General features: G+C 42.2%; 1 protein-coding gene across 1 annotated transcript in view; it reads right to left on the reverse strand.

The window, feature by feature from the left end:
- The window catches only part of PAWR (pro-apoptotic WT1 regulator), an 85940-nt gene extending 64425 nt beyond the window's left edge, over positions 1-21515 (reverse strand). Inside the window, exons 1-2 of the mRNA XM_083807496.1 lie at positions 20969-21515; positions 20137-20793 (exon numbers count right to left, since the gene is read on the reverse strand). Coding sequence (XP_083663622.1) covers positions 20137-20631 — 495 coding nt within the window. The 5' untranslated portion in view covers positions 20632-20793; positions 20969-21515. The remainder of the gene's footprint in view (positions 1-20136; positions 20794-20968) is intronic.
- Positions 21516-23168: the final 1653 nt, after the last annotated feature.

Here is a 23168-nt window from a genome sequence, read left to right on the forward strand (position 1 = left end):
GAAGGAGAAAGATGGATTGGTGACAACACACTTAACCCAAATAGATGTATGCTTCTTCCTGTAAAATCTGCTTTATAAATAAGCCTCTGATGAGTGAGCTGCCCTATCTGAGTGCTTTGTTTCTTTTTTTTTTTTAACGCTTTGACTATTCCAACTCCTACTCTTCTGGCTACATACGTATATATACATATACACACACACAGACAAGTCACAACTTCTCCAATTTATGGAAAACAAGAAATGAATACATGAGTTAAAAGCTCTAGAGGAAAAATGACCACAGCAGATTACTTTTAACATGACTTCCCTCCCACACCTTTATCTTAGCAAGAAGGGACATACAGGCGAAGCTTTTAACAATTTGTTTCACATGTCACTGAAAATAACACCAATGAAGACCATCTGAAGAGATACACTATATGTATAATAGAGTCCAACTGCCATAACTGAACGACACACGGCCATAATGATTTCAAACTCATTTTTACCCAATTTTGAAAGGCATGCTTTTGGAGGATCCTGAGCAAGGACTTGTGATGAAATATGAGAAAAATAATGGCAATACAAATATGAATTCTATTGAATTTAATGAAATTGATTCATACTTGTCTACAAAACACATTGGTTAATTAAGTCCAAACATACCTATCTCCAGTAAAGTAAGTAAGTTATTTTTCACAATGGTTTGGTATACAACAAGGCATATGACGCAAACTTTATTTTCATTAAAAAGTAATGAAATGTAAAAAAAAAAGTAAAAAAAAGTAATGAAAGTACTTTTCATTAAAAAGTAACCTCCCTGGAGGTCTTGCCCAGGGAAGTGATTGAGTCACCATCCCTGGAGGTCTTTAAAAGACGTTTAGATGTAAAGCTTAGTGATATGGTTTAGTGGAGGACTTGTTAGTGCTAGGTCAGAGATTGGACTAGGTGATCTTGCACGCCTCTTCCAACCTAGATGATTCTGTGATTCTGTAACTTCTCAAGCTTATTCTCAAGATGATTTTCCCAAAAGCCCACTTAGATAGGAAAGGGCTGTTTGTTTAAAACAAATACACCTGCAGTTAATAACTAGAGTGAGCAGTGGGATTAACAAAGTCAGATCTATGCCAGAAATTAACAGATATCGAATATTTTTATCAAAGTTAAGAACTAAAGACAAAAATAACAAAAGTTTTTGGGCAAATCACATCAACATAAAACTGGTAAAAGCCTGTCTTGGGAATAGAGGCTGCCTTCAAATCAAGCTCAAGGAAAAAAAGGCACACAGATCAGTGTATTTTCATTTTATCTGGTCCTCTGGTCCTCAAAACAAGCTGTACTTAAACATCCTAGCAAACACTAACATCTGGAAGTGGCACACCAATTTACGTTACAGCACTCTACCAGCAGGTGCAGCACAGTGAGTGCAGTTGATCTGTAAGTTTCACAGCACCTTCCCCTTCACTACTTACTATCAAGGGGCTATGCAGCTCTCCTTCCTGCTAAATGCTTCAAAACAGGTGAGTGGGAATCATTCCTTCCTCAGTTATCCTTTGTCCAGGTTTTGTTGCTGATGACATACCAATGACATAAGCAAGTTTACACATAACATAACCACGGGGACTGAATTCCTGACAAGTTCGTGTTGGACTGCTGTTCGTGCTGATGGCAGCAGCAGACGTCTAGCCATGTTGCAGCAAAAACTGACTCAGCCATAGCGCTATCTTCTAGTCCAATGTTCCCTAAAAATCAAGGGATGCAATCCAACTGCTGTGTATAAAACATTCTGACTGATAGATGAAATATTTAAAGGAGAGGATTATGATCTGAACAATAAAAAGACCCTTTGGAGATAAATGGCTGTCCTGGTTCCAGTTAGGACAGAGTTAAGTAGCTCATAGTAGCTGGTAGGGTGCTATGTTTTGGATTAGGATGAGAAGAGCGCTGATAACATGCTGATGTTTTAATTGTTGCAGAGCAGTGTTTACACCAGGCCAAGGACTTTTCGGCTTCTTGCTCTGTCCTGCCAGCGAGCAGGCTGGGGGTGCAGCAGGAGCTGGGAGGGGACAGACCCAGGACAGCTGACCCAAACTGGCCAAAGGGGTATTCCATACCATATGGCGTCATGCTAAACAATATATAGGGGTGGCTGGCCGGGGTGGGGGGGCCGGCTGCTCGGGAATAGGCTGGGCATCGGTCAGCGGGTGGTGAGCAATTGCATTGTGCATCACTTGTTTTCTTACACATTATTATTGTTAATACTATTACCATTATCACTATTATTATTATTATTGTTATTATTATTTTCCTGTCTTAATAAACTGTCTTTATCTCAACTCACAGGCTTCACTTTCCCGTTTCTCTCCCCCATCCCAGAGAGGGAGGGGGGAGGGTGAGCGAACGGCTGTGTGGTGTTTAGCTGCCAGCCGGGTTAAACCACAACAATGGCTTTTTACAAAGCTCTTAGAAATAAATCCACCTTTCAAGGACGGTTCCATCTTTTGAAGAGGATTGGTCTTGAAAGTAATGCACTCATCTATAAACTCATTAAAATTATAAGCAGCAAATGCATTTAAGCAGAAAATAAGCACATTCTTGAGAAGCTTCCCAATTAAAAAAAAATACTAAACATTCTTGATTACAGCTCCACCTATTTATTTTGCAGACTTTCAAAGGTGTTAAAACATTTGAGCAAAAATAAGAGCAACAAAAACCAAACAACAGCAAATGTTTTAGTACAAAATCAAAACATTTCCCCAACCAATAATAGTTTCTTTAGAAGAAAAAATCTACGCACACACACAATTTCACCACATACACACTTCTAGGTCTGTGATCCCTCATTACGCATTGCCTGCTCTGAGTGAAACACATTTAAATACCTCCAAAATATCCCCCTCCCTCTTGCCACATTCCCTTCTCCCCCCCTCTTCGCATTTTCAGCTAATACCTTGACATTACTGGCCTCACTAAACTCAATCCTGCGAATTCCTGACATTCATGTCTTCTTAATCTGAAACGTAACTTGAGGAGATGGTTAACATTTGACCTTTGCTCTACCTCAGACATACCTGGAGACAAAAAAAAAGTCCAAGGCATGCAATATGCATTCACAGTCTGAAAGGATGTTTTATTTTAAAGTTTCCAGCTCACAGTCTTTAAAAAAAAACCCAACCCATTAAAACTTCAAAAGGTAATTTTTATTAAATTCCCCTAACAAGCATAGTTCTGCATAAACATTACAAACTCACGCTAAGAATGAGGGCCTAAAGCAATAAATAAGGAATAAATTCCAAGAAGTATACATTTAAAAGTCATGATGAATTTAGGAATTAAATGGCTACCATACTAATGAAACAATCGGCCTCATTTAATTAAACTACATACTGTGGGTAGAGAATGAACAACAGTAAATCATACATGGATTACAGAAATAGACATGGTCATTAACAGGCTATTAAAAATTTAGTCAGAAACAAATTACTTACAGAAAAACAAAATTACTTACAGAAAGACAAACAGGTTACAAGACAAATCAGAAATAATATTAAAAAAAAAAACAAAACAGTTCCACAAAAAGAAAATCTATTTGCTCTAAATGAAGGTGAGCAAAGACACATACAGTTTCCCCTATCTTTTTCTTTCCCCTTTAAGAATTAAGTTTTAAAATAGAATCTCTAAGATTATTTTGGCTTTTTATCCACCCTCATTCTCTCTTCACTATACACATACACACACAAACAACATGGATATTAGGAGCTCGTTAGCTGCAATTTAAATGAGTTTTTCTCTATTCCTCCCCCCCCCCCCCTTCTTTCCCTTTTTTTTCTATTTTGGGGAAAAAAAAATAAGAAAAAAAAAAAGATTCACTACAAATTAAATCTTCTCAACTATCAGTGAGAGAAGTTCTACATATTTTTACCTCAAGTGAACTTGTTTGGGCATATAGGCTTCACATCCTTTCTCCTTTTAATTACTAGTGCATGCTAGTGCCGGTGCACTGCAGTGCCAGAATTTTGAGGAAAGAAAGAAAAGAAAGGGCTGGAAGACAAGGGATGAACATGATTGTTTAATGAGCCAGGGTCTCTTTGCTAGGAGGTAGTCCTCGTTTGCTGTTATCTCTAGCGGCTTCAGGCATTTTGTTTGTCACGCAGTTACAGCATGACTGAACATGCCATTTTGAGATTTTTCTTGTTAAATAAAGCCCGCAGTTACAACTGATTAAGAGAATGTCCTCTTATAGACATGATGTGCGACACCTACAATTTGAATTAAGCATTGAAAAGTAAAAAGTGAAAAATAAGGTGAATAATTTTGTTTTCAAGAAACTTCCACTTACAGTTGCACTTTTCAAATCAATCTCTACCGACAGCTGCCGACTCACGTAAACACTGGCTATAAAATGTATAATCTTCTCAAAGCAATTTGTTTTAAGGTACGGATTTCCGTAACTACAACGTAAACTACAAAAACTCTTTTAAAACAAGTTTCCCCTGTATCAAGGAACAGACAGAACGTATTATTTACAGCCTTTTTTCAGAAGAATTGCCTATAGCAGAGAAAACGTGCCCTTCCTTGCACCTGCAGGTGACTCAAAGCCAAGACCCTTCCCAAGCAAACCACCCGCACTTATTTTGGTCCCAGCCTAGGTGCAGAGCAGATTTCAGAGGCAGGTCCCTGTCTCGGCACAGACACCTGCGGCCTACCACCGAATCCCTTGGGCTTTTGAGCCCAGACAGGCCGCTTCACACCCCACCAGGCCACACTCGGCCCATTGGGTTCCCCCACCAGTACCTTTCCCTCTCAGCTCACTTCTTACAGCCAGGCATCTAGTAAGATGAGCCAGCGTCATGTCTTAAAAATAGTTTATGAACATCAGGAGAGGCAGAAAAGCACGGGCCAGGCTGAAGTGTAGATATAAGGCTGCATCTTTGATGGCAATCTCTTTAAGGTGGTACACAAGCTACTCCTGTGCAATTTCTGTAACTGTGTCTAGGTGAAGAATCACCCTTTCCTTCAGCATCATCCAAAAGAAGTCAAATAAGCAACAGGTATTTTGAGCTTTCATTAACTAGAAGATCCCTGTATGATATTTGAGACATCTGAGAACTGAGCCTAATTTAAAGAGGAGAAACTTCAGTCTTTGCTATGAATGCAAGGCTAATTAGCAAATGCATTTCACGATTCTCCTGTCAGATACTCCTCTCAGATTTCATTAGTGCTTTCATTAGTCTACTTCTGTGTTGATGACTAAAAACTACCTGCTTTTTAAGAATATATTTGCAGTGTTAATGTCCTAAAGTTGTTATTTTAATACTGATGTTGGCAAGACCGGAGCTGTATATTTTCATTTATTTTTCATACTACAGTTACCTATCGGTCCTCATCATCCACTTTTGCTAAATGTCAGAACATTCTTAAAGATGCTGCTGTGATCTCTGCTGAAGTTCTGTAACGTATTAAGAGATAATGACATCTTGAATTTACTCTTCAGTTTAGCCTTCTTTGTTATTTGCTACAATTTCAATACATCTAGTTTTTTAAAATATAAAGTTGAAGATTTTTACTGGCATATTTCAAATGGACAGAATCACATTTTCAGATAAATCTTCACCATTTTATTCTGCCAAAGTGGTACAAAGTCAATTCTTTCTAATACCATTTCTTCCAAAATGAAGCTTGTGGAAGGGCTTATTTCCTCAGCAACATGAATCAATGAAAAATATGCCCTGATTTAAGAACTTAGTTACATTTATGCAACATAATGGCAAGCCCACTAAACACTCTTGGAAGTGGGAAGCAATGCTGGCATCCCAAGGTCTGAGAGTTTGCTTGAACACCACTGCATCACATTTCCACATCCCCATTTCCCAGGGCTTCTAGATGGAGCCAGGTTAGGTCAGTGAGATTTAGCAGCCCCAAGTTCAGCAGTGCATGCACACTGTCACAGTGATCCCAGATCGACCCAAGTGGGATCTCAAAGCAGAACAACAATCCTCAACCTAAACTAAAAAACTGTACCAGCTTATAAAAAGCCATACGGATCTCTACCCTTATCATAGTGGAACAGACAATTAACTGAAAGCTTACCACATCGAGAATTCAGGCTTCAGATCTCAGTTTCCAGTCTCTGTGAGCCAGCTAACAGCAAGTGCTGAAAGCTTTACAACATACAAACACACAAATAAACCTCCAAATCTTTCTAAATAAACAGAACACAAAGAAATTCATGAAGAATCAAATGGGTAGTGGAGTGGTAGCAAGGAACATTTCATGCATGCAAAAATACATTAACATACCCATTTCTAATTTCTTCTGCTTTGATTTGCAAACATCCTTTCACCTTATAAAAAATGTAACATGCTATGAGAAGTGGTTTCTAGTGTTGAGCTGCTTAGCAACACCTGCGTTCAAATAGCCTCTGGGTAAGTTTGACAAAAACTGATCTGACATCTGACGAGCCTAATTTTTTTTAATTGAAAGAAGCAAACCCACAAAGTGGGATTATATTAAAACACCCATTTATGTTTTAGACTATACACAATGGCTGAAAACTGTCAGATAATGGGTTTCTGCCTCTGGCTAAAAGTAAGTGCTACATTTTGCTATAAAAGTTAGCTGCCTGAGGTGCCAGTATTTCATGAAAGATAATTACATTGCACATCATCTTCATCAGATTACAAGTTTATGTGTACTTACTGTATAAATTTTCTTCATTTTTAGTTTACCTCCCTTTTGACGAAGAATTACCTTGAGGGTTTCTGTCTTTCTAGCCACAGGAGTTCATTAAGTGAGATTAAGGACTTTTTTTTTTCCCCAATTCTTTTGATTAGTAACAAATGAAAAGAGTAGAGAAATAGGCTGAATAGGAAATTCTTTCACAGATATGTTAGGACTCTAGCTATGCCATTATCCAGAAATGTCTGAATGCAGGCCCCTATATATGATTTAATTGTCAAGTATGCTCAAAACGCCCAGTCTCAGTACACTTCACTGGAACGCTTTGTTAGAGTACTTAGCACATCAAATACATGCTACTTAAACATCCAGCTGTAGATTCCCAAACCTGACAATTTATCACATTTCTGCATTTACTAAGAGCATTTAATAACTTTGTGAAAGAAACGTGACTACGCCTCATTCATGTCACATCTTACAGTCAGACTTTCAGCAATACTTGTCCCAAGCCTCCCCAACATCCAGTTGTGTAACACCTTATCGCGTCTGACTGTCTGATGGTTCTGTCTCATCTTCCCCCAGATCAGAAGCCATTTGGTCTGCTCAAACTTCATGAACAAAAATTACAAGTGTGCAAACTAATAATGAAATTGCCAAACACCCATTAAACTCAACACAGCATTCTGTATCAGAAATGGGTATGTGTTGTGGTGGGTTTTTTTTTTGTTTGTTTGTTTTTTAAGGAGGTTTTTGGCATCAAATGCTAGTGTAGAACATCTCAATTCAACAGCTTCACTTTTTTTTTCTTAATGGATGGACCCAAAGGACTTCTCTGCAAAATCTCTCTGCACATTCTATAAGTTTTTTTATGTCTGTAGCTTTGGTCTAATTGAAATGACAATGTCATACACACATTAAAAACTAAACCTTTCATCTTGGAGGTAGTAGTTCAACTTACACAGCACCTTTCCATATACAGATCTAAGAGCTTTTATAAGAGAGGAGAAAAAGGTAACTCTAACCCTGGCTGCACAGCAGATGATCTAACCACAGAGGCTAAGCAACCTGCTTAGTGCCAAGTCTAAAAAGCAATCCGCAGCAGGACCAAGCACTTCCAGGTTCAATACCACCTCCCATGTTCCAAAATGTACAGATCTTCATTCAAAACAGACTTCACGGAAAACTTTTAACATAAGTATGCAAGAAATTACATGACTGTTTACATAAAAGCCTTCAACACCTAAGAAAATAAGAGGAAGACACGTTTTTGACTTTCTGTTCTAGAGGCAACTCTGGTAGGTATCAGCTTCACGAAGAGCCTGAAGATTGAGGTCATGGCATTATTTCAGACTGGATTTATTACACAGAATTTGATAAGCCACATCAGCACAAGTGAAAAAAAAAATACACATCCTGTATCCCAACTTCTTATTGACACCCTGGGACACAGACGACAAGCAGATGTGTAGCCAAACTCAAAACAACTATCTAAAAGATTTTTAAAAACTAAGATTAATAAGGCACTGGCACAGTTCTGGACTGGCAAAGCATTGCTTAATCAATCAATAATAAGTAATTCCTAATTTAACCTGCAAAGACAAAGAAGTGTTTTTATGGAAGAAACTGAGATTATACTTCACATCATCAACTGAACTGTAAATTGCACCTTGGAAGAATTTATCAGACTAAATTAGTGTCCTTAGAGCTCTTTCTAAATGACTACTCACAGCATACTGATGTTTTAAGAGCTTCTCCAAGTTAGGCCTGTTTAATAATCTGCTTTGGGCTACCAGAACATCAATTAGCTCCTGAACTGTGCAATAAAGGTCATTTTTTTCATCAGCTGAAAAGAATATATTGGATATATTTACTTTTTAAACACAGGAAAAGCATATCAAATCAAAAAGTTTCGTATTTCTGGGCAGAAAACCAAATGTTCTAAAAAAGGGGAAGAAAAAACTACTTTGTTAAGAAAAATATTAATTCAGCTTCAGCATAACAGCTTTCTGGTTATTAATCTGAAAAAAGGACCTAGGTGGGCAAATACATACCCAAACACTGTAGAGAAGGAAGAAAAAACTGCGAATATCAAATTTCTTATTTGCTACCACCTACCATAGCATTCAATATCAACAACTTCTCCACCCTTTCCAACTATAAAAGATGTAGGTCAGCTTAGTTTCCGTTGGTGCTGCTGGCTTGAAGAAGGCAGTAAAACAAGACAAGAAGCACTATGTAAACAATTAAGAGGCTATTTTAAATTAATGACCCATTCAAGAATGAATATTTAATTTGTTTATTTTGCTACAACTTCAATCATTAGGAACTAGGTTCTTATGTAGCATTTATACACGCACAATTTGTAAACACAGGAGCCTCGGTTTCTATACTCCACAATTTTATTATTATTTTTTTTTTTTTTTTACATACAAGCAAAACAATAAAATCCAACAGCAATCTGCAACACTCAGGTCAATTTTCCCTTGCTCTCCCCAGAATAGAACATAGAAATGAAAAGGTAAAATATACAAGGAAAACAGATGTCAACATTTTAAAAGTCAATCTGTTTATCTGGTAGAACCTGAATACTTCCAAATGTTTTAGTACACAGACTTCTTATCCAAATTACTAAAGCAATAAGAGGTTGTATTTTGGTAACCAAAGAGGACATTAGAGTTTTGTACTGAACCACCACAAGCAGATACAGCCAGCAAGATAATTAGCTTTCCTTTTTAAAGAAGGTCTTTAATAAGATACTTATTTCAGAAGGACTAATTCTGATAAAGGAGCTGGTTGGAGAAGTCTGTACAAGAACCTGTATGATGAGGATCCTGAACTTCTCATCCAAGTGGTAGGAGAGTGAGGTCCTGTATCTCAAAAAACTGCTAAATCTTTTGGGAGGAATACTTGCAAAAGCAGAAGTCTGTAAGGAAACATGGGGTGCATGTGAACTGATCTGCAGAGAAAAACTCATCTTTAGGTACAGTTCCGTAGTGACTTAAACCAGTCTAAAATTTTGGCAGAGCATCAGATGGATCACCTTCCTCAATGAAGGAGCAAAAAATAGGAAGCCTCTTAAGCATTACAACAGCCTTGCCACAGAAATAACTAGTGAGGAGGGATCATGAAATGAGGCTAACAGATACCACGCTGGGTTTTGTGGGCTGGGGGGGGGCAAAATAATAATCATAAAAAGGTGGTTCATCATAAGTAAAAGTTGCTAGAAACATGGACCTCCTTACCCAATGATTTACTGTATGCTAATATTTAACATACATTCAAGTTAAGACTGAAAAGTACTTGGAAGAGGATTTCTGTGTACTTAAAAACCTTCATCCGATGCTGAAGGTATTCAAGCTGAAAACTGTCAAGAGGCTAGAAAATTAATTCACAGGAAATACGTGATAAGATTTCCACATTATTTTTCCTTACTACATGTCTGTTTATGGCCATTGTAGGAGCAGAACATTGAGCTGTGTGGCTCCTTTGCCAGTCCAACTATATGTAGACTTATTTTCTTACAGTGTACTGAGAGAAAGAATCAAGCTAGAGCTTTGCAACGTGATTAAATGAACCTTATAGGCATGCGGCAGGAAGAGGTTGGTCCAGATGACCGTAGGTGTCACTTATGTGAACCCATGTTCTTACAGACACTGAACTACATATTGCATGGTGCTTAATTCATAAAATACACACCAGTTTCTGCAGCAGATGGGTAGGACAAGCACAGCTTTCCTTGATTCCATTTATTTTCAAAAACAATTAAAAAGGTTAGAGAGGGCTGAGAAGAGGAATGGTGAAAGAGGAGAAATCCCAGTTGCTCCTGCCTATCGTTCTGGTTTCTCTGGTGGTCAATGAATTTGGCTTAGCTGCCGTATATAGAGCTAAACAGCAGTTATTCCATAATACCTTTTCCATATCTGAATACTGCCATCATTCTGCCTGGCTATCCTGCCTCTGTGCCTCAAATCCTATTAGCACCTGTTACTGCTGCTGAGTAAAGCAGGCCTAGGTTGTTGCCCTGTCAAAGAAAAAAAATAAAAAAGCATCTTTTTTTTCCATCCATCTCAGGCAGCCAGCAAGTAGAGAGCCAGGCTTGACCCATGCAGGAGAATGAGAGGCAATAGATATAAATCGAAACAAGAGAGGCCCTCACCAAACAGAACAGAAAACCCAAGGACAGTCAGATATTAGAAGGGCTGCCCAAAGAGGCTGTGCCCTTTTCATCCTTGGAGGTTTTCAAGACCTGACTGGATTAAGCCCTGTGCAACCAGGTCAGGCTAAAGCCCTCCTGAGGTTCCTTCCCACCTCAGTGACGCTTAGATCCAAGGCCTACACACAGAGAGCACTCAGTGCTGCCCCAAACCATGCTCCTCCAAGTCTCTCAGCTGCTACAGACTCTCTGACTTAGAGAGGTTCAAAATGTTATGTACAGAGGCTTCAGATCAAGAAAATCAGTGCTGATGAAGGACTGCATAACAGCTCCTGTGCAAAGCCTGTGCCTAGCACATACCCACTCCACGTTTGTGTTTGAAGACAGATGAGTGTTGAGATAGGCAAAGCGTGCTGTTGACATGTTACTGTGTTTCACTGAGGCATTTTTGTTTGGTGTGGTTTGTGTTTTTGTTTTTGAAGTGTACCTTCAACCAGGATTACGTTCTTATATAAGGCAAAATAAAGGTTACTTTTAAAATGACGTGAGGATTACACGGTTAAGACTACACAACAGAGCTGCGTATGGCATTTGCAGGCCTGGATTGAGAGACCTAAATATTCCATCAAGCCCTTCCAAGCAACATGCAAGCAGATCAAACACATTAAAATCCCGAAACAAAACACTGGGGTTGTGGTTTTTATTTTAATTTCCCATGACCTTGTAAAGCACGGGAAATAGTCATCCACCTACGGTCTTTCACTTGAAGAGTCTTTAAATATAGAACTCCAACTTAAAAGAAATATAGCAGAGAAAAACATTCACAATAAAATGTTCACATGTATGTAATGGATGCAAACCACATATTGTGAAGATAATATTAAGGAATCAGCTCAAATCTGTGTGGAACTGAGCACTTAACAGTGACCTTTCCATAAGTCCCCTTTACGCTTAGAGCTATAAGAGAATTTAGAAAACATGTAAATTTTAAAGATGCAATGAAGTAAGAAATGTTACATTTGTGCAAACAAATATTTTGCATCAATTCATATTATTGTATTTTACTTAGAGATGGGAGGGGAATTGTTTTAGATTCCTTTTGACAAGCAGAGGTCATTTCCCACCAGCTCTTACTGGGTATACAGAAAATAAACAAAAATAATCAAAAAAAAATCCTGTCAGAATATAAAGGGACACAAAAAAAGATCTGCTCAAACTCAGATTGAAGAAGAATGAATATTCAAGTTGCGTAAAGCAAAACTGGAACAGGGTAAGACAGTCTGCTGAGCATAATAGTCAAGAGGTGGATTTTCTTTAGGGGTGGGGGGCTACAGTGGGCTTTTTTTGCTTGTCTGGCATGGGAGGTAAGGGGTTATTTGTTTTGGAAGCTGTTTGTTGGTTTGTTTTTTTTAGCTTGCTTCTTTTGAAAGTAACACATCCGGGATGTAGTACATTCAAAGCATGAAAAGGCTGCTGGAAAGGAAAATAATAACTGGAGAAGTAACAAAATAATTCACAAGACTTCTGGTGGTTTATAAATGACTGCTGAAATCCATTCATTGTTTTCACTCTTCTGTATCCTCACATAAGTCACATCTGTGAAACACAGTCGAACAAGGGTTGTATTTTTTTTTAATTAATGAAAAGTACTGAAAAAAGTCACGTAAATAGTTCTTACAAATATATATATATATATATAGTTATGAAGCCATAAATCACAAACAAATCACACTTCTCAGTTCAGACAGAAGTCTCTCACTCTATTAAAAATACCACCACCTTTTTTGGGGGGGCACAATATTTTTCAGTCTCCTGAACCTACAGTAGAAAAATACATTTAGACTAATTTACTTATAGCTTTGGAAATTAAAAACTACAATCAGCATAGTTTCACTAGAAGTAGTCAAAGTATACAAATCTAAAACGTGCATCATCTATAATTTGTTCCTTCTAGTATAAAAGGAACTCAAAATTCTAAGTTTATGAAATACAAAATATATTGTAAGTTAATTTATTCCAGATATCTCCTTCTAAATGTGTTAAATAAATAAGCCTCTCAGCAATTAGCTCCAAATATTCAGATGTGGGATGAACCATGGTCCCCAAAGTCACAAAGGGATTTTGAAAACATGACAAATGCAAACAATGAGGTTTCAGAACTCTGGAGTGCTCATTTAGCCTTTCATTGTTGCAGTCTTCATGATTTGCTTATAATACTAAGCTATTATTTCCTCCACAGCTACATGAATATTACAACTTACTTTAGAAAACACTATGCAAATACTCGAGATTGCTATTTAATCCCATTACCATTGGAATACCCTTTTAAATACTGAGATATTTAAGAGAGATAAGATAGCAAAGGTGATCCTCCTTGGGAATGAAGCCAAACACCAACTCATTTTTCATCATTCAGCATAGCTGCATTAGACTACTCTCAATTTTAGGGGATTAAAATATTGTTCCTTAAACAATTAAATATCAAACTATCGTAAGTTTTTCCAAAGTAAATCTTTTTAAATATTACTCTTCCAAAGTATTAGTAGCTTCATGTACCTGAGACAATACATTAAGTAAAAGAACAGGACAGACTGACCTCTTGCCATCTTTCAAACTGCCTTTTTTTCAGTCTTGCTCCCTAGAAGGAAAGTAAAAATTGTGCAGCACTTCCACTACCAATAAGAAATGAGAAAATCCTAAGGAATTTCTCTCAGACAATTGTAACAATTCAGCTGCATTAGTGTCAGCAGCTCTCATATAATGGTTTTCTGCACCAGCAATTCCAGAAACCTTCAAAGTTTCCTTCTAATACATAGCGTGAAGAAAGGCCTCTGAGCTGGGCTCCCAATAGTATCCTTAAAGCCAAACTGGTTTAATGTGGGCCCCATAAGTGTACTGTAGGTGGTGGAAAATTGGCTGCATCTTCGGGCTGAGAAGGCTGGGAGCAGTACTATGACCTTGAGCTGGCAGCCAGTTCAGGGGTTGGTACCAGGGCCAACAGCATACAACGTGGCTATTAACCTCAACAACGGGATGGAAGGTACTGCAAGCAGGTTTGCGGTCGGTATCAAACTGGGGTGGAGTGGTGGAGAGGCCGGAAGGCACACCTGCTGTTCACACAGACCTCAACATTAAATCTACTGATCAGACTCGAGACAGGTTGTCCATACTTGTCTCTTGTCATGAGGGGGGGTTTCAGCTATAGTCTAACCTCATTATCTTATTGCTCACATTTAGGATACAAGTCTAAATCTCTTGAAATGAACTTGAAGTTATTATTTTTGCATTTATGTCCGAGCCACTAGTTGCCAAAAGTCAAGGAAAAAGCAGCTTCTTTTTGCTTTGTAGGAGACCATCAACCTATCAATAAAGCAAAGCATCTCCAATTCGAGGTTAGATCAAGATATTTTTTTACAAAACAACAATTGTGTGTTTTCAGAGCAATTACTTATTACAGAAAAGATACCTAAAGCATTTGTAAATTTGTCAGGTAAGTCATTTTTAGTAATACTTAGCAGCGTGCTCACTTCAGTGCAGTAATTGATCACATCGACGCTTCCCTGCCTGTGATTTTCAGTGAGGCTGAAGTCACCCCGTTTACAGTGCAGAGCAAGATGCTTCCTATGTTTATTTCAGGGCAGAAGAGGACAAATGCACAGCTGAGAGCCTGTATCCTCTCTTCGCCCTACAATTATATTTTTGTTGCTCCAGATGTATCTTGTCTTATAATTAGGCTTTAGGAACAAACAATGATGGGACAGACAACATTTCACCCTTAAGTACTAGAGAAATAACCTAAAAACAACACAAAGGAATATTTATCTTCAGCCAACCAACATCTACACTTATTTAGGGTAACTGGCTATATGACAGGCCGGCAAGAAAAGGCAGTAACTGGCAAGGCAGAACATTAAGAAGCCTTCAACCACCAATTACAAGCTAAGCTAAATACTTTTCTTACTTTCTGTACAATTCAGTACTCAATAGAGGAGGAAATACTTTACTTACTCTGTGTTTATTTTCCACCTAATAACGGTATCATTTCAAATGATTCATCCCAAAAACAGGAGAGTGAAAAAGCTAACTACAATAATGTTTTCCAAACGCACCTCGTTATTAAAAGATCATTTTAAAAACCAACCTTCCCAAAATTGCACTTACGAGATAAATGCAAAGTCAAGAGAATCAGAGGGGAAATTGGTGGGTTCTGATTCTTTTCCACCACTCTTTCCTATTCCAGCAGGAACTGGCACTGGATAGAGCTACATGCATAAAAGAGTCAGTATTTGCTGGTTGAGTGCTGTAAATTCCAGCCGTAGATACTGGACTGCAATCTGACTGTCTATGAAAACAGCAAGGATGAAATTATCCCTATCACCTCTTGAAGAGAAATTACACTATCTGCATGTATATTTTCAGCTGGAAAACTATTGGACTGCCCAGCCTTGTTCCAAAACAGAGCTGATCTAGTGCCTAGACACCATAGATTTGGAAGGTGTGCATGCAGTGACTTGGAAGCTGCTGCAAGGGTACTGGAAGTGAAAACCTCCCAGGTTTCTGCATCTATGATGTGACTTAACTGAGCACACAAGCTTACCTATGTAAGTGTCAGGGCATTAAAACATGCCTTTGAACATATACAAACAAACAACAACAGAAGCAGAAAAAATAAAAGCAGTAATAGAAGCTTAAGTACTGAAAAGAGGTGGAAAAAGAAAATGCCCTTTGCATAGGTTGCCCAGAGGCTAAGTCAAAATGAGAATTCACAAAGGTATCAACAACGAAGCAGACTGAATGTAAGTAATTGTGATAAAATCCCTTATCAGAACCTGAGAATGCTTCTATCACTTCTTTTACCCTGACACACTTGAAGGAGGAACCATAAATAGAAAGTAGTAAAAAACATGTGCTCACTGACAAAGCAAGCAGGAGGATGGCCTAACATGCTGTCAAAGGTCATCCAGGACAAATAAATATATTTTAAACTTCTGTCATAATACTAACACCTCTGCACCGATGGCAAGGGTATCAGTGGTCAAAAATAGGTTTTGTTCAACCTCCCAGGATTTTCTTGAACATCTCTTTTTGAGACACTTGTCTTCCAACATAAGCAAAGAGAAGCAAGCTGTTTTAGAAGAAAACGCTCAGAGTCGCTGGACAACGCAAAGCTGCTTTCCCATTAACAGGAAGAGAAGGCTAGAACTGCTCCTTCAGTTACCTTAGTCCTCAGGTAGGGAATTGCTGGGAAAGACTCTGCTGAAGGGAGACTTCCGCCCAAGAGAATCCAATCGCCAACACCGGGCTCCACTCTTCTCTCGAGTTTCCAGCCATTCAGAGAAGGTTTCAGTTGCTTCACAACTTACACGGTAATTGCTACGCTTGACACATTTGGCATTTAAAGTTTCCTTAGGTTTTTCCAACTGGAACGCAGCAGCCTTCTGTCAGCTACTCATCGCAGCACGCTGGCTTCTGGTAGCAGGAACCCTTTCTTTCCCCACAGGCAGAGCTCATCCCTCTGCTGGCAACGCTGCCGTTCAGTACGACACCCACCAAGCACCACGCACGCAGTCCCTTCCAGGGAGAAAGGCAGCGGGCCACCGGCATGGTTGCAAGAAGGCAAACCCTTCGGGCTGCTGGTGAGACGACAACGGATGGACAGATTGGCTGCACATCCTATGCAGAGCCCACGTTTTTACCTGTTACGCTACCTTTAGGCTATTAGGATTTTCCACAGAAAGGTCAGGAGACTGTTGTGTCTCGCGTATGGCAGCTTCATGTGCAAAATACACAGATCTGAGTTCTTTACACCTTTTTAAATCATTCATCACGCTGTTATTAGCTGAAGAACACATGTGAATTTAGAGGACTTCCAGCTGGTCAGGTGAAATGTAAACTCTGTCCATAAGCACGTTACAGCAAAACCAGCTATCCTCCCTCCTGGATCAACCAAGACTTAGACTCTACATATACCTCTCTAAAAAGGTAACCACGACAACTGCTGTTATTCTGCTGGTTGGGGTTCAGAAAAAGCTTACCAGCGCAGCTTTGCCAGCAGAATCCTCCAGTGTAAACAGTTACAAAAGTAAAGCTGCACTTTCACCAGCGCAGCTTGTTTTGCTTGGAGCAGGACAGGAGAACTGCTTTAACAACACGAAACACGGCTCTCATCATCCTTGTGGGTCTTCGCAGAGCACCGTCAGCGTAGCACGATAGGAACTCTGTGTGTTTCTTGGACAGATGCGAGCACAGCTCCAAGTGGGGAAATGGTATGAGTAAACTTAACACCTGCATCAAGTGAGTATCTACAGACCAAAAAAATGCTTTCTAACAGATAGCTGTGGGGTGGGCTGGAAAGCTTAATACTTAAAAAAATAAACTAAACTTAAGGAGTGATGATAATTAGATACAACTTAGTTACCTTTCACGACCTGTTGCAAGGCAACAAAGCCCAAATCCCACAGCGCTTAACACTACTCAGAGTGAAATTAAATGACTAAGATTCAACACGCTATCAAGACACTACTTTAAAAACGCTGAAAAGTAACAAAGCTGCAAGCATTTCAGCAGCCATTTTCAAAAGGCATCTGTACCCAGATAAACATTAGTGCTGCGAAGATATAAACCAACCTTTAATTCCACCACGACGGCCTCTAAACACAAAGCCTCGCCACTACACCCAACCTGTCACCATTCGTTTCCACGGCCTCCCCTTTGGTTTCTGGCCTCCAATCACTTAAATACAAAATACTTTTAAGACTGTACTTTTAAGACAGTACTGTTTAAGACCTAGCTCCATTCCCTTCCTATTGAACAGAAAAGAAATTAATCATTAACAAATAACGATCTGCTAACATTTTTCATGACCACTTCAACATAAACGAGACAACCCGAACTTTCCTTATTCCACCACTTCATAATACTACATTTTCCAACAGCATTAGAACTGAAATTACATCCTGTTTCTTTGGTGATGAAAACTGTTTTCATATTCTCTTTTGGGCCAAGAAGCTCCTGGGCATTATGTATCTTCTGCAGGTGCATTTTGTAGCCAGTTACCTGGTTTCATTTCAGAGTACCAGAATCTCCTCTTTCTCGCCATTCCCCGTTGCAGTGCCATGCTGATCATACAACAACAATGCTGTTCTAGAGAGACTGTTTCCTTGAAAGCTAAGACAACAGAACAGCCAATAAGGCTCTAAAAGAACATCTTCCAAAAAGCAGTTCTAAAGCACAGCACTTGAAGCTCTGCATGGTGTGAGTGATTAAATTCAGTGTATACTACTACCAAATCACCACACAGCACAGTGAAGCTAAGCCTAGCATCTAAAGGAGGACGACAAGTAACTGGAGTGTTGTAAGAGCAAGCCAGTTCAGTCTACAAGCCATCATCTACACAGCAGCAGCCTTCTTTGGTCCGAGTTCAGCTTCATAGTCACAGAGAGTCAAGAGAACTTAAGCTGAGCGTATTGAATCAGTGCTTTAAAGCATTTCCTCATGAATAAACAGAAAGACAGCACAAGTAAATACTCTGTAAAACATTCATTAGTAAGTAGTTACTCACATTTGACACTGGACACAGTTTTTGAAGCTGTCCACCATCAGGAATGATCTAGTGCTCCCTAGTTAAATAATTCTTTGGAATGCAAGTGGTAATGATTAAAAACATTTAAGAAATGTGAAATGCTGGAAAGAAGTAGTTTTGTATAAATACATGCCAGCCAGAATGCATCGCTTTACAACAAGTCTCCCCAGAAACACCTCGTACAACAGTTATCTGCATTTATAAAAATCTGACCTTAGAAAGGTAAGGTGATGCTAATTGCTACTTTCAGAAGGAAGCAGTACAAAGATGAGAGGGTTGCAAGAAATGCCAGCACATGGTGACACTCAGAAAAACGAGCAGGCCCTCAACAGGATGTGAATGGGTGAGAGCTTGCTTCTCAACACCTAAATACCTCAACCGTAATAAATAAACCACCCTTAGCAATGCAGCAGGTTACAGTTGCAAATTGACAAAGAACCTAACAGCTGCTGAGCAAGGAGTGTGTGTTCCTGGAAAGCAAAGAATATTTTGAGCAATATTTAAAACAAAGAAAAAAAAAAAACAACAAACAAACAAGAAATCCAACCACCAGCAAACCCCAAACCACACCACCAAAAGCCACAAGAACACAAGTTCAGAAAACCAGTTCAAAGAAGCAGAACACCAGCCTCGAGGGGGGGTGGCGGAAGACTGTGGGTAGGGGGTACGGCAGAGGCCCCTCAAGTAAGATGTTTTACGATGAACACTTGCTGCAATGTACAAAGCCAGTATTAACTGAACTGGCACCACCTTACCTGGGGAAATAAAGGCACGGCATTTTTTAAGAGTCCATACAGGAGCACGGGGGCAGACTGAGGGGGGAACATACAAAACCAACCAAAGGCAGTCCAGGAGGGGTGCAGGCTCTAAAACCAGAGGATTAAAGAACTTGCTTGTGCCCCTTACTTTCCAAAGCAGTAATATTCAAGACCGACACCAAAACATTTTATCTCAAGGTAGAGACTGTTCAAGAGTCTGATCAAGTGCAGGACCAGCCCCTAAAAAATGCGATTCTAAAAGACCTGTACAGCTCCTAAAAGGCATTCCCTGCCTTCTGATACCGTCCTGTGTGAAAGTGTCTGCTCTGAACGCGTTTATGGTATCAAAAAGAAAGTGTTAATGACTACAGGTATGGCAAACAAGATTCCTTCTCCTCCTGCTGCTCTAGAAAGAGAACTTTTTATTGCCATTTTAGCCATCTGTAACAGAAGAACAGATAATAGAAATGCTTTCTACGGAGAGACAGATAATCAGCATTAATGCAAAATTGGAGAGTAAAACACAGCTTTGTTTAAAGTTTCCTGTGGCTTTTCTTATTAACTGAAAAAAAAAAAAAGAAAAAAGCTAAAGACCTAGTTATCATTCTTCTGAATTCCTCTAGGAGTATTATAAATCAATGCCAGATTTTTATACTAGTAGCAAACCACAGAGGACAGTGGTGTTGGCTGATAAAAATATCTTCCTCTGCCTTCAAGAAAAAAAAATGCTCTTTCAACCACCACATTTTTTCCAGCGCAGGAAATTCTTTCGGGCTCCAAACCGAGCGCTGTTTACACCTGAACATCTACTCAGCGCCCACAAACCCGCTTTCCTTCGCTCTGACGGCGCTGTTAGAGGGCACGCGTCTCCCTTCGGACTTCCAGCGGCCCCAGCAGCGGCTTAAGGAAGAAACGCAGGGCAGGGATCAGGGATGAGGGGAGGGGATGGGGGCCGGCCGCGTGGACTCGGCGGGCCCCGCGCTCACCTCGGCGGCCGGGATGTTCACCACACCTGTCGACCTGCGCTTCTCCCGCAGCTTCCTCTTCTCGATCTGCCCCTTCCCCTTCCTGGCGCTGGGCCCCGAGCCCTTGCCCTTGCCCGCCGGCTTCTCCTCGCCCTCGGGGGAGCCCGGCACGGCGGTGGAGGCGGCGGCGGGCTCAGCGCCCCGGCCCCCGGCGAGGCCCGGCGGCGGCGGCGGCGGCTCCTTGGCGGGGGCGGCCCGGCCCAGGCCCAGGCAGTTGAGGGCCCCGCCGGCGGGGGGCGCCGGGCGGTCCGGCGGGGCGGCGGGGGGCAGGCAGCTGCCGCCGCCGGGCTCGGCCGGGGCGGCGACCCCCGTGGGTCTGGGCTCGCTCACGGCAGCCGCCCCCGGTGGCGGCGGCGGCGGCGCCTGCTTGGCCCGCATCTTCTCCCGCTTGGCTTTCCACTCCTCCAGAAAGTCCGTGGTGCTGCCCCCGGCGCCCCGGTAGCCGCCGGTCGCCATGTTCCCGGCGGGGTCGGCTCGGTGGTGGTGGCGGCAGCGCCCCGGCTGCACCTCCGCCGCCGCCCGCCCCGAGGCGGCTCTGCCGCCGCCCGCCGACGAGAGGGGCCCGGCGGGGCGGGCGAGACGGGGGCGGGGAGGGAGGCTCGGCGGACGGCGAACACCCTGCGGGGAACAAAAGGGGGGCCGTCAGGCGTCCCGCTGCCAGCCCGTCCTCGCCCTGCCTCCCGCCCCGGCCGCCGGGGGCGGCTCCCCCCGGGCCCCCCTCGCCCTCCGCCGGCCCCGACGCCCTCCCTGCCTCCCTCCCTGGCTGCCGGGAGCGGAGCCGCCCGGCGCTCACCTCCCTCCCTGCCGCCCGGCGGGGCCGCGGCTCCGTGCCTCGCTCGGTGCCTCGCTCGCTGCCGGCCCCAGGTGAGCGGCACCGCCTCCCGCCGGCCCGGAAGGCGCGGCCCCGGGGCGGCCCCGGCTCCCCCTTCCCCTCCCCTCGGCCAAAGCCCGGGCAGGGCAGGGCCGGGAGCTGCCGGCACGGTACCCGAGGGGCGCCGGCACCTGCGCGGGGCTCCCCCGGGGCCGCGGCCGTCGGGCCGGGGCTGTGAAAGCCGCCCGGGAGCCGCCCGCGGGACGCTCGGTCCGGGCTGCGCCTGGAAGTCGCCGCTGTCGCCGTGCGTGCGCCTCGTCCTGCCTCGCGTGCCGGGGAGTGAAGGACGGGGCTGGCGCTTCCCTCCCTCCCCGCAGGTCCGGAGCAAGGTGCAGGGGCGCGGGCAGCCCGGCCGTGCCCAGCCGGCAGCACGTCTCGCGGTTGCTCATCGCTTTTTTTCTGACTTTGAGGTGTAATGCTGAGCCCGGCCGTGTGGTTAATAAAAGTCCTTACGAGTTTAGAGTGTAAACTTCTGAAACGGTTTCGGTTTCTTTTTTTTCTCAGAAACGGTACAGATGCTATAGATACAGGTTAAAAATTCCTGGCAAAACGGGGTCCCACATGTCTGCGGGAGGCTGCCTGTGCCCTACAGCGCACATAGCAGGCTTCTTCATCCCCGTTCCTGCTCAAGCCTTGCAGCCTGCAGTGGTGGGCAATGCCTCAGGGAATCTCACACACACACTCACAGTCGCACACACACACACACTCACTCACTCCCCGAGTGGCTGAGGCTGGCAGGGCCCTCTGGAGCCCACCAGGCCCAAGCCCTGCCCAAGCAGGGCCACCCAGAGCAGGCTGCCCAGGGCCACGTTCAGGAGGCTTTTGAAGGTCTCCAAGGAGGAGACCCCACAGCCTCTCGGGGCAGCCTGTGCCACTGCTCCGTCACCCGCACAGAAAAGACGTGCTGCCTGGTGTTCAGAGGGAACCTCCTGTGCCTCACCTCACCAACCGTCGATGCCCAGCTGGTGATCATTCATTTACTTGGGCATTTCACTTCGCTCGTATCTGATTTCTGCTCTGGTTTGGGCTTAGGGCTTTTCGTGGGGAGGCAGGTGGTTCTGAAGGAGTTTATGTGTCTGTATAGATAGAAGTTCAGATACCTGCATCCCCAGCACAGACAAAACCTCTCATCTTTCAGGCTAACAGTAAAGCCCAAAACAAAACAGGTTAATGGTTCCATGTTATGCTGGAAAGCTGTTAATAGGCAGAAGAGTAGATGTTGAAAATACAGGTCTATACTAGCTCTACTCCTTAATGCTCAGCAGTAAAAAATTATTGAAGTTGATTATATTTCTATTTGCGGATCAAGCATTTAATGAAGCGTTGACTTAATCTTGACTCAACTAGCTCTTGCCTCAAAAAAACATTCTTACCTTCGCATTCATCTAGAGAGTTTTGTTAGAAAGCTATTGAGCTGTATTTTAGAAAACACAATTTAGAAAAAGGATCCTTAGTGTGAATTCTTGCCTGCAAAGTACTTTTCCCATTCTGTCAGACTCTTCCTCTTACATGATGAAGAGCTGTCCTTGAGAGTATCACGTAGCTGTAACAACACCAGCATTTCGCCCCTTGCCATTGCTCCCCATGAGCAGCCTATCTGGCTAAAAATGTGTAAAAATCATTTAACAAAGTCATTAGTTGTAATACGTTGTGCATATGGAGAAACAGAGTGGTGTATTTCAGTTTGAGGGTTCCCTTAGCTCCCCGTCACCCAGGTCTTCCTGCGAGGCTTGGGCAGCATCTTACCTGCCCACCTCTCCCGTGGGTTGAGTGCTGCAGCTGGGCTTTAGCTGCATCTGCCATTGCTGTTAGATTTACTGCTTCTATCTTCTATAAAAAACATTGCCTTTTTTGTTGTTGTTGTGTTTTTTTCAGTGCCAAAAAGGCTTTGAGTTCCTTACGGTCTGTTATATATTAACAGGAGTTATGTTGTGGTGAGTGAGGTTGGGCTTTGAGTGCCCAATACAAAAATGCTGACTGTCAGACGTTTGCATCTCAATAAGATTGTCTGTGCTGGAGAGCTTTCAGGGATAAAGTCCCAAATAGTTTAAGTATCACGCTGCGTGTTTTCCTCAGCCACAACTGAGAACAGCTGAGTAGGTTGCAAACGGCACATTTCTCT

This window comes from Anser anser (genome assembly GCF_964211835.1).
Source record: "Anser anser genome assembly, chromosome: 1".
Classification (NCBI taxonomy): domain Eukaryota; kingdom Metazoa; phylum Chordata; class Aves; order Anseriformes; family Anatidae; genus Anser; species Anser anser.